At 45.4% G+C, this 12076-nt stretch overlaps 2 protein-coding genes across 4 annotated transcripts in view; one reads left to right on the top strand and one right to left on the bottom strand.

Annotated features, from left to right (window-relative positions):
* The window catches only part of ZDHHC5 (zinc finger DHHC-type palmitoyltransferase 5), a 34364-nt gene extending 32933 nt beyond the window's left edge, over positions 1–1431 (top strand). For 2 of the 3 annotated variants that reach the window (XM_023215567.2, XM_023215568.3), the window contains exon 12: positions 114–683. In XM_023215567.2, the coding sequence (XP_023071335.2) occupies positions 114–279 (166 nt within the window). In that variant the 3' untranslated portion in view covers positions 280–683. Of the gene's footprint in view, positions 1–113 lie in introns of all 3 variants that reach the window. The other variant, XM_023215566.3, reaches the window with a different exon arrangement.
* A 2190-nt stretch (positions 1432–3621) lies between these two features.
* On the bottom strand, positions 3622–12055 carry MED19 (mediator complex subunit 19). The gene is made up of 5 exons (XM_023215565.1): positions 11702–12055; positions 4865–5121; positions 4611–4707; positions 4209–4303; positions 3622–4010 (listed from the first exon to the last, which is right to left on the bottom strand). Exons 1-5 carry the CDS (start codon positions 11967–11969, stop codon positions 3942–3944), a joined length of 786 nt encoding a protein of 261 aa, XP_023071333.1. The 5' UTR covers positions 11970–12055; the 3' UTR covers positions 3622–3941.
* Between the last annotated feature and the right edge of the window lie 21 nt (positions 12056–12076).

Raw genomic sequence — 12076 nt, 5'->3', positions numbered from 1 at the left:
AAAGTATGGATATAGAAAAGAACATCATTTTTTTCTCTGAACCTTTGAAACTGTCTCCCTTTCCGATGTTTTGTGTCCCATTTCCTGACACCTCTCTCGTCTCTTCTTTCCAGAGATGAAGTACAGCTGAAGACCGCCTACAGCAAATCCAATGGGCAGCCCAAGAGCTTAGGCTCAGCCTCCCCTGGCCCAGGCCAGCCATCTCTCAGTAGCCCCACGAGGGGAGGAGTCAAGAAGGTGTCAGGGGTTGGTGGTACCACCTATGAGATTTCGGTGTGAGCCTTCGGCGCCTCCCCTCCCCAACGCCTCTGCGCCTACACCAAAGGGCCCCAGGTGGCCACCTTCCTTCCCTCAAGGGGCTCCCCTCCCCTGCATGGACATTTTTTAAACCACCAATTCCAAGAGGATGAGGAGTGTTTTCTAAAATGCAGTGGACTTGGGGAGTCGGAGAGTTGGGGCCCTGAGACTGGGGTAGCAACCCCCTCCTTTTAAGACCTTCCCTTCCTTGATCCCTGGACCAGACTCAGTGGACATTTGTGCAATTGCTCACCCTGGAGGGAACCAGATCATTTTTAAACCAGAAATAATTTTTTTTATTATTGTTACGGATTCTATTTTTTTCCTCTTCTGCGTTACCAGGTGTGTGTGTACATATAATATATATATATATATATATATTATAAATATCAAAGAAATTATATATCTATCCTGGGATGGGAAAATGAGGGAGGGATACATATATAGAGGGGGATCTTACTCTTCCCATTCCTCAGATCAGCAGGAAAAGAGGGGAGACGTCAGTCTTTTCCCTGTGGTTCCCTCTCATTTGTTCCAGTTACTAAGGAAATAGCATCCTCTGTTGGTGCTAAGTGTGATTAGGAAGAAGCCTGGGGAGAGGCGAGTCTGGGATTTTGGTCACAAGAGGGAGGGACTTGGAGAGGAGAATTAGTTTTCTAGGTTCATTGGCATTTAGTTTCCCTAGGAAAGGGGTCAAAACTTCAAGACACTGGTGGTGGGGGGAGATCAGGAAAATAACTTGGCCTAGCTCAAACAATATTGGATAATCCCCTCCTTGTGGGAGAGGGATTAGAGTGGGCTCCTTCTACTAGCCCCTTGGAGCCTCCCCTAGCTTACACAGTTAACTTGATTTTAAAATCCAAGGCCAGGAGAGAAGAATCCAAAAAGCAATATTTTTCATCACATGCCAAAAACGGGGGATAGAGAGAAGGAGTGGCAGGCCTAGGCCCCTCCAATTGTCCCTTGGGGGTTACCCCTCAGCCCACCTCACTGTGGTGCTGGGTAGAGGGGATACCTGGGTTCTAACCTCTAAATAGGGGAGATCCCAGCCTCCACAAAGAGGCCCTTTTATTTTTTATTCTGATTAGCCATTTTAAACCAACGAGGAATAAAAAGAAATCCTGATCTAACCAGCGCCCCCTGACTTGTGTTATTTTGTCTGGTTGAGACAAGGTGAACAATTTCTGGTGGGAAGTTACCACAGCGACAACCTCATAAGCTTCTCTGGTCCCAGCCCTTCTTTAGGCAAGGCTATAATGAAATTAGCCACTTAAAACAACAACTACTAAAAAAATAGAGACCGAGTGTGGTGGCTCATGCCTGTAATCCCAGCACTGAGGGAGGCTGAGGCAGGAGGATCACATGAACCCAGGAGTTCCAGGCCAACCTTGGCAACATAGAGACTCAATTTCTAAAAACCACAGGTCCTGTTTTTATTTGGGTAATTTAATTAAAAAATACCTGGAAAAAAAGTCTCTTGAAACCACCAAAGCTGTTATTTGAAAGCTTAGAGAACTCTTAAAAGTTGTTTCCTTCTTTCTTTCAAGAGACAGGACCTCATTCTGGTTGCTTAGGCTGGAGGGCAGTGGCACAATCAGATCACTATACCCTCAAACTCCTGGCCTCAAGGGTCTTCACACCTCAACCTTCTGAGAAGCTAGGACTTAGAGCGGCATGCCACCATGCTTAGCTATTTTTTTTTTTTCAGAAGAGATGGGCTCTCGACCAATTTTGCCCAGGCTGGTCTCGAACTTCTGGCCTTGAGCAATCCTCCTGCCTTGGCCTCCCAAAGCGTTGGGATTACAGGCATGAGCCACCATGCCCAGCCTACAGTTGTTTTTTTAATACAGGATTTAGTCTCTGGAAAGTAAAGCTAATTTTGGAAACAGCCAAAGGTGAGATAGATATGAAAGCCTGTTGAAAGCAGGTTAACTAGATACTGGTGTCAGTTCAATTAGATAGACTGTCTTCTATTGGACAAAAGCTGTGCTCTTAATTTTCAGTAGGTATCCTTAGACACTAAATCTCAAGCAGTTGGCCAGAACCCTTTAATTACTCAAAATGTAAGAATATAAACTCTTATTTGGGTGCGGTGGCTCACGCCTGTAATCCCAGCACTTTGGGAGGCTGAGGTAGGTAGATCACTTGAGGTCAGGAGTTCAAGACCAGCCTGGACAACATGGTGAAACCCCATCTATACTAAAAATGCAAAAATGAGCTGGGTGTTGGTCATGGGTACCTATAATCCTGGTTATTTGGGAGGCTGAGGTGAGAGAATCACTTGAACCCAGGAGGCACAGGTTGCAGTGAGCTGAGATTGCACTACTGCACTCCAGCGTGGGTGACAGAGCAAGACTGTCTCCAAAATTAAAAAAAAAAAAAAATATATATATATATATATATATATATATATATAAAAAACAAAAATTAGCCAGGCATGGTGGCACGCATTTGTAGTCCCAGCCACTTGGGAGGCTGAGGTACAAAAATCACTTGAACCCAGGAGGTAGAGGTTGCAGTGAGCCAAGATCATGCCACTGCATTCCTGCGTAACAGAGTGAGACTCTGTCAAAAAACAAACAAACAAACAAAAAAACCCCAGCAAACTCTTATTCTGAAATCTGGATTTAAACTAGTTGAATGAGTGGTTTTCCACCCACTGATTCAGGAACAACCTTGGCTTTCACAGCAACAGATTTTAACTGTGTGTTAAATTTAAAGTCAGGTTACATTAATTCAAGTTTTCTCATGAATGTTTTCAGTTACCTAACCAGCTGGAAAAACTAAAGGTTTTTCTTTTTTTCTAACATTTTGATAGGTTAGGTTACATTTTGTTGCTGTTTTAGAAATGTTTGCGCATCAGCTAAGTAACTTTACTGTCTTAACTGAGGAGTGAAACAGGTCAAAAGTTACTGTAAAGAGAAGAGAAGCATTTACCTTTGCTTGCCAGAAGTTCATTTCAAAAGATCACAGGCTTCTGACCTAAGAACCAATCTTGTTGAAATACATGGGTGACCGTCCATGTGTTTTCAGTTGGCTATTCTGTTTCAACACATAATTGACCTAGAATACACGGTTGAGCCCTACCTGGATCAGCTCTTCAGATGGAGCCTGAGATCACCCAGGCGCCTGGTTCTCAACATAACAGGCAGAGTGTTCTGTGTCTGCTGTGGAGTATTAGTAAGCTTGGGTCATTTTTCATGTTGGTTGGTTCCCTGCATAATGTAATGACAAGACCCAAATCCCCTCAAGTCTTAGCAATGCCTTGTCTTAAATCCTGACTCACAGAAAGGCACATACCTCTTAACAGCAGTCACACTTCAGCCAGTTTGATAAATGTAATTTTTTTTTTTTTTAAGAAAAAACAGAACAAGTCCTAAATCAGACAACTTGCACAAGAGAGAGAGAAGAAAATTGTAAGCTTCCTGGGAGATGTCCATGAGAAAACCAACTGGGATAAGCCCACAAAAGCATGTCCCTCTCTCTCCTAATGTACTTAGTCTCAACTGAGCCCAACAGGAGCTGGTCTCTGTCCCAGCTGCAGGATGCTCCCAAGGCAGTGTCCAGGAGCCTGGAAGGCAGCTTTTGTCAGCAGGTTCAGTACAGCAGGAAAAGCCATCCTGGCAAAGAGTCCAGTGGTCCTGTTAGCGTAGGCTGCTGCTGCTGCTGGCTTGGGAGCTGCCCATACCTGGGTGGTCTGGACTATGCCGGTTCTGGGAGAGAAAGAAGGAGGGGTAAGAACAACTAGGAACTAGCCTTGGCTTTGATCAAGCTGTACAGGAGAAACCTGCAACCTGCCTTGGGTTTTCAATTTTGGGTCCAACCTGAGGCAAAGAACTCTTTAGGGTATTTAGGACAGGGGTGAGATCTAGGGAAACTCACTGGGTTGTAGCAATAGGCCTCTACTCTACCTTCTTTTTCTTCTTCTCTTTCTTCTTCCTTTTCCGTTCAGGATCCTCTTCTTTTTTCTTTTTCTTCTTCTTGTGATCTGAATCAGATGGTGTTTCTGTAGGAGACATTAGGTACCTATCACCTGTAAAGCTCAAAATCCTCTGCTGTTATGAACCACTGAAAACTACAGGAAAATCCCAAGTCAGGGCAACTGCTTTTGTCCAAATGGCCAGAAGGGATACAGAGGTGCTGCTACAGTCCCTGTCCCAAGTCCCAAGAGACCACAGTACATTGGTTTCTTCTTCAGGGGAATTTAGGAGTCCAGAGCTCCATACTGAACTTAACTGGGTTTACCTGTGGAAGTTCAAACCAGATTCAGGTCAGGTTTTTTTTTTTTTGGTTTGAATAGAACTGCTTCTTACCTGGGGGGACAGGATCCTGGGTACGGCTCTGTTTATGCTTGTGCTTATTCTTCTTCTTGGGAGGCTGAATATGCATCAGACGACACTGCTCTGGCAACTGAAGGAACCAAAGGAAGGTCCAGGTGAGTAGAGGGAGGAAATCTCTCCTGCTCCTATCATCCGTTCTGCTCCATTATGAAGGAACAGACTTGGACAGAAAAACCATCTCCATGTTTAGGCCTCCCCATTTGCCTTCTTCCTCCAACAGGACTCACCGGGCCAGTGTGGAGGCGGAAGCCGGCCAGCATGGTCCCTGTGATAGGATTAAAAGAGCTACTGAGAATAGGGGGCTTCTCAATGAGAGAGCGGAGGCTGCTGTTATCATGGGAACCAGGCAAATCAATCATCCCTGGCAGGTCAGGCAGGAAGTTACTTAGCTTCTCCTTCACCTTCTTCCCACAGAATTTATTATAGGCTTGTTCCAAGTTGTAGTGTGTGATCAGATTCGTGCTGCCCGTCAGCTCTGTGCTACCTAGACAACGCAGAATAAAAATAAAAAAAGATCAGTCTTCAAAGTAGACCCAGGGAGTGAAGGACTATATATTAACCTAAATAAGGAATTTTTAAGTGCAGATTTTAAAATTTAAAATTTATTTTTAAAGAAACAGAGCAGGCCGGTCACGGTGGCTCTTGCCTGTAATCCCAGAACTTTGGGAGGCCGAGGTGGGTGGATCATGAGGTCAGGAGATTGAGACCATCCTGGCTAACACGGTGAAACCTTGTCTCTACTAAACATACAAAAAATTAGCTGGGTGTGGTAGCATGTACCTGTACCCGGCTATTTAGTAGGCTGAGGCAGGAGAATCACTTGAACCTGGGAGGTGGAGGTTGCAGTGAGCTGAGATTGCGCCACTGCACTCCAGCCTGGGCGACAGTGAGACTCTTGTCTCAGAAAAAAAAAGAAAAACACAGCAAAAGTAAATAACATGAAAATATAATACAACACAATGGTAGCTTCCAATGGGAAGGGGAAAAACAGGCAAAAATCCAACAGGGCAGAGACAGGAACTGCTCTAGCCCAATGAAGGAGACACTCTACTCTCTTAGATTAACTAGAGTTGATTTACATGATGCTTGCTTCATGGTAAATGCTGTTCTGAGTGCTTCTCATAAAATGTACTAGTGAAAAATAATATTCTCTGACACAGCCAGGAAAATACTACCTCACAGCTTAGCTACAACCATGCTAAGGGGGCCAAATATGACCCAGTGACTTAAGGGTCTTGTCAAGGACATATTTTTGTACCAGCAAGAAACACTAATCACCTTTACATAAGAAAAGAACCAGGAGATTTTTCTAGCTACCACTGCCTAAATTGTTACCAACATCTTTATTCTTCCTCATGATACTGAGTATGATGCCTTGCCTAAAAGGAATAAATGTTTTTTGTTTTTGAGACGGGAGTTTTGCTCTGTTGCCTAGGCTGGAGTGCAGCGGGGTACGATCTTGGCTCACTGCAACCTCCACCTCCCGGGTTCAAACGATTCTCCCACCTCAGCCTCCCAAGTAGCTGGGATTACATGCACGCACCACCATGCCTGGCTAATTTTTGTGTGTTTTTTTTTTTAGTAGAGATGGGGTTTCATCATGTTGGCTAGGCTGGTCTTGAACTCCTGACCTCAAGTGATCCACCCGCCTCGGCTTCCCAAAGTGCTGGGATTACAGGTGTGAGCCACCATGCACGTCCAGGAAGAAATGTTTTATTAGAAGTCAGTCAACTAATGACCAGGTGAGGTGGCTCATGCCTGTAATCCCAGCACTTTGGGAAACCGAGGCGGTCAGGAGTTCAAGACCAGCCTGGGCAATAGTGGCGCACACCTGTAATCCCTGCGAGACGGAGGTTGCAGTGAGCTGAGATCAGGCCGCTGCACTCCAGTCTGGGTGTGAGAGTGAGACCCTGTCTCAAAAAACAAAAAAACAAGTCAGGCAACTAGAATTATTCTGGCTGTCCTCCATGCCTCAGTTTCCTCTTATCTGTGGAATGGAATAATAGCTATCTTACATACACATCATTTTATCCCAAGGTTCAAATGAAAATATACTAAAAAGCATAAAGTATCAGGCCTGGCACAGTGGTTCATGCCTGTAATCCCAGCACTTTGGGAGGCCAAGGAAGGCAGATCACTTGAGGTCAGGAGTTTGAGACCAGCCTGGCCAACATGGTGAAACCTCATCTCTACTAAAAATACAAAAATTAGCTGGGTGTGGTGGCATGCGCCTGTAGTCACAGCTACTTGGGAGGCTGAGGCAGGAGAACTGCTTGAACCCGGAAGGCGGAAGTTGCAGTGAGCCGAGTTTGCACCACTGCACTCTGGCCTGGGTGGGAGAGTCAGATTCCACCTCAAAAAAAAGTATTATATATGTGCAAGGCACTATCTATATAAATATTGCATGGCTGACTTTTTAAAAAATATATACATTTATTAGTAACTTAATAAGGAAGAAATGGCTAACTACAACTTCATTTGTAATTATGATAGACACAGAGGGTACAAATGACAAAATGGCTTGTTTATAATCATTCACTCGGGAAAACAGGTACTGAACTGTAAGCTCCTTGGAGGCACAATGTCTTGTTCATTCACGTATCGCTAGTGCCTAGTACAGTACACAATTAGGTGCTTAATAAATACTTATTAAATAAACAAGACACTTTCCCTCTATACCGCTAGGCCTTATTTCACCCTTTTCCTTCCCTTTACCACCAAACAACTCAGCAGACTGAGCGAGGGTAATGGCAGGAGACCCAATGTCACAGTATCTCTCCTCATAACTCTGGGGACTGCCTCTTGCCATTACAATCTTCTGAATTTCCCCTGCTCCGCCAGCTCTCCTCTGTCCAGATAGTTATCCTTAAGACCCAGGTGAGAAGGCAGTCTGGGTTTTTTCTAAACTTGAGAGTTCAAATTCCAGTTTCGACTATTCTACAAGCATTATTTTTAATTTTTATTTATTTATTTTTTGAGATGGTATCGCTCTGTCACCCAGGCTGGAGTGCAATGGCATGATCTTGGCTCACTGTAATCTCTGCATCCTGGGCTCAAACTATTTTCCTGCCTCAGCCTCCCAAGTAGCTGGAACTACATGTATACACTGCCATGCTGGGCTAATTTTTATACTTTTTGTAGAGACAGGGGTCTCCCTATGTTGCCCAGACTGGTCTTGAACTCCTAGACTCAAACAATCTGCCTGCCTCGGCCTCCCAAAGTGCTAGGATTACAGGCATGAACCACCCTGCCCAACAAGATTAAAAAAAAAAGAATTTTTTTCTGTTTTGAAATTCCAAACCTTGCCAACATCACTCATGGCTTCTCTATTTCAATCCATGGCACCCACATGTTCCAGATATTTTTGGAAAGCAGTACTCCTCGGTTCACAAATCTTAATGGTTTCTTTTTGCCCTCAGGAGAATGCTCAAATTCCTTTTGACTGGCACTCAAGGCTAATTACATCTTACTCCAACTTAGCTTTGGGGCCTCATCAACCACTACTCCTCTATGCAAACTTTCTGATCTGTCCAAATGAATCTCCCTATCGCCTCAAAAATACACCGCTCACATTATTTCATTTTAGGAAAATTCTTCCTAATTTTTCTTCACCAACATGAATTATTCAAGGTCTAGCTCAAGTGACATTTTATTCTTACTGTCATTTTGGATAGCAACACACTTTGAAAACCATTAGATAGTTCTTTATATTGATGGCTAAGATATTGTTAATTGCTGTTGTGAGGTATGAGCACAAAATGAGATGGAGTTGACAGGAAATATAGTCACTATCCTTAAACCACAAATTTTACATTCCTAACTAAACTCCTTGAAAAGCAATGACCAGCATTACTAATCTCTCTCTCCATCTCACCCTCCTCATACACTCAGCATTTGCCCAGAACAGATATTCAATCTGTCAACTAACTGATACAAATAGCTACAATCAGAATAGGGAAGGCAAAAGAAAGATTAAAAGAAACTGCTGGTGGACATCAACCACTAACTAATCAAAGGGATGTCAACTTCTCCATGTTTCAGTTTTTTCAATTATAAAATGTAGATAATAATGCTACCTCAAAGGGCTATTCTAAGTATTAAATACTACTTCATATAAGTGTGTTGTGAACTTTGAAGTACCATACCAATATTTGTCGCTACTTCCCTCAGTCATGATGCAGAAATAAGACTTGAGACAATGAAAGGCATCTGGGAGGCCGGGCGCGGTGGCTCACACCTGTAATCCTGGCACTTTGGGAGGCCAAGGTGGGTGGATCACCTGAGGTCGGGAGTTTGAGACCAGCCTGACCAACAGGGAGAAACCCCGTCTCTACTAAAAATAAAAAATTAGCTGGGTGTGGGGGCGCACGCCTGTAATCCCAGCAACTCGGGAGGCTGAGGCAGAAGAATCACCTGAACCTGGGAGGCGGAGGTTTCAGTGAGCTGAGATTGCGCCATTGCACTCCAGCCTGCACAACAAGAGCAAAACTCTGTCTCAGGAAAAAAAAAAAAAGAGAAAGGCAGCATCTTGGAGACCAAACATGTCCAAAACAACTCTTGATTTCCACCTCTTCAAACTTGTTCCTTCCTCATCTTCCAGGTCTCTGTACCCATACACCCAATTATTCAAGCTGAAAACTTAAAAAGGCATCAATTCCTCTATCTCCTTCACTTCTATATACAATATATATTTTTAACTGAGACAGCTTCTTCCTCTATCATCTAAGCTGGAGCGCAGTGGCACTGTACTCCACTCAACTGCAGCCTCAACTTCCTGGGCTCAAGTGATTCTATCACCTCAGCTTCCTAAGTAGCTGAGACTACAGGTGTACGCTGCTATCCCTAGCTAATTTACTTTTATTTTTTGTAGAGATGGGGTCTCATTATATTGCCCAGGCTGGTCTCAAACTTTTGGGCTCAAGTAGTCCTCCCACCTCAGCCTCCCAAAGTGCTGGGATTACTGGCGTTAGCCACAGTGCCTGGCCCTATATTTAGCTTTTCAGCTCTACGTCTAACACCCTGTATCCATTTACTTCTCTAAATAAGTACATTTGACCAAGTTCCTATGTTAGAATGGCTTTCCTTGGCTAGGCACAGTGGCTCAGGCCTACAATCCTAGCACTTTGGGTGGCCAAGGCGGGAGGACTGTCATTGGACAGGAGTTCAAGACCAGCTTGGGGGCCGGGCGCGGTGGCTCAAGTCTGTAATCCCAGCACTTTGGGAGGCCGAGACGGGCGGATCACGAGGTCAGGAGATCGAGACCATCCTGGCTAATACGGTGAAACCCCGTCTCTACTGAAAAAAAAAATACGAAAAACTAGCCGGGCGAGGTGGTGGGCGCCTGTAGTCCCAGCTACTTGGGAGGCTGAGGTGGGAGGACAGCATGAGCCTAGGAATTGGAGGTTACAGTGAGCTATGACTGTACTACTGCAGTCCAGCCTGGGTGACACAGTGAGACCTTGTCTCTATAAAAAATTGTTTTAAATGGCTTCCTTTTGTATTTACAATCTAAATGCCTTTATTGCTTTATAAAACCCTCTGCCTAACTCTCCCAGCTTCATCTCTCTCCTAACATTCTTTCCTTTTGTTCACTTCACTGGAGTCCAACTGATTTTCTGTCCCTCAGATATTCTAAGCTTTTTCTCACATCAGGGTTTCTGACCTCATTTCCTGTATCTAGAATTATCTCTCCCTCCTGTCCATAGCTGGCTGGCCCTTTGTCTATGCTTACATTTTAGTTCAAATGTTAGCTACGTGGAGAGAGCATCTCTGGCCACTCTAACTAAAGTAGTTCTGCCCCTCAATTTTTTTTTTTTCTTTTAAGAGACAGGGTCTCATCTGTTGCCCAGGCTGGAGTGCAGTGGCACAATCTTGGTTCACTGCAGCCTCGACCTCCTGTGTTCAAGCAATTCTCCTCCCTTAGTCTCCTGAGTAGCTGGGACTACAGGCAAGCACTACCACGGCCGGCTAATCTTCTATGTTTTGTAGAGACTGGTCTCAACATGTTGCCCAGGCTGGTCTCAAACTCCTGGGCTCAAGGGATCCTTAAGCCTCGGCCTCCCAAAGCGCTGGGATTACAGGCGTGAGCAACGCGCCTGGCCACCTTCAATTCTTTATCGTGTTTTCTCTTCCTAGCATTAACCACTCTCTGACATTATCTTGTTTACAGTGCCTCCTACACTGAAATGTACATTCCAAAAAAGGCAAGCATCTTGTCAGTCTTGTTCACAACTGTATCTCCAGCATTTAGAAAAGTGCTTGGTACATAGGTACTCAACAAAATAATTTTTTCAATGAAAAGAGTTTGGTTCGATTCTTACCCCTTCTTTGATGAGATCAGGAAACGCGGAAACCTTGGAAGGAAGAGTGGCACTTGCCCCAAACCCACAGCAAATCTGTGGGAGACTTGTAACTAAAACTTTGGGTCCCCAAAGATATTAAATCAGGCCACTCAAGTTCCAAACTCAAACTGTTGATTTTGTTTGTTTGTTTTTGTTTTGAGACGGAGTCTCGTTCTATAGCCCAGGCTGGAGTGCAGTGGAGCAATCCCGGCTCACTGCAACCTCAGCCTCCCGGGTTCCGAGAGCTGGAATTAAAGGTATACGCCACCACGCCCAAGTAATTTTTGTATTTTTAGTAGAGACAGAGTTGCATCATGTTGGCCAGGCTGGTCTCGAACTCCTGACCTTAGGTGATTCACCCGCCTCCGCCTCCCAGGGTGTTGGGATTACAGGCGTGAACCACTGCGCCCAGCCCTAGATCATTTTTTAGGGCGACATAAACCAGTGTCAGGAACAGAGCCTGGACATGGTGCAAAAGACAGTCACGGAGATGCACTACCCCACTCCCCGCCATTCATCCCTTTGGTTGAATTCAACTCATCCTGGTTGAATTCAAGTCATCTCTCTGCTTGTGAATCCTAACAGCCCTTTCGACTTAGGGCTCCACAGTCCGGGTATGCGTTGCCTAGGTTACCTCGCACCTCCGTTAGCCGGCTGAGAGCCACGCCCAACACCTCCTCTCTAAGATTTGATTGGCTGGCTTTGGCAAGGCCGAGTACTCACCTGGCAGTTCCCTCATGAGGTAAAAAGGGCCACAGCCAGCTCCTGACTTGTCTGCGCCGGGAGGGGCCGTGGCCGCAGTGGGAGGCGGAGCCGTGCCGGGTCCCCCGCCCGGAGGAGGCGGTGGCGGGGGTGGAGGCTTTCCTGGTCCGAAGCCGAGTGCGGTGGGGGGCGGTGGTGGGTCAGCCTGAGCCCCGAACAGTGCCGTGAAATTCTCCATCGTCCCCTCCGCCCCGGCGCTGTCTCGGTGTCTGGCGTTGGTAATTTTCATTGGACAACGCTTTTAAGGAGTACCCCCCCTCCTTCTCAAGGAACCGCTTGTCATTGGATGCCTCAGGCACCGCCTACCTTGTTTCAGCAACTACTTCCGTCGCCCTC

This window comes from Piliocolobus tephrosceles, chromosome 13, assembly GCF_002776525.5.
Source record: "Piliocolobus tephrosceles isolate RC106 chromosome 13, ASM277652v3, whole genome shotgun sequence".
Lineage (NCBI taxonomy): Eukaryota > Metazoa > Chordata > Mammalia > Primates > Cercopithecidae > Piliocolobus > Piliocolobus tephrosceles.
Note: the sequence above shows the minus strand (reverse complement) of the source record. Positions and strands in the feature narration are given on the sequence as shown.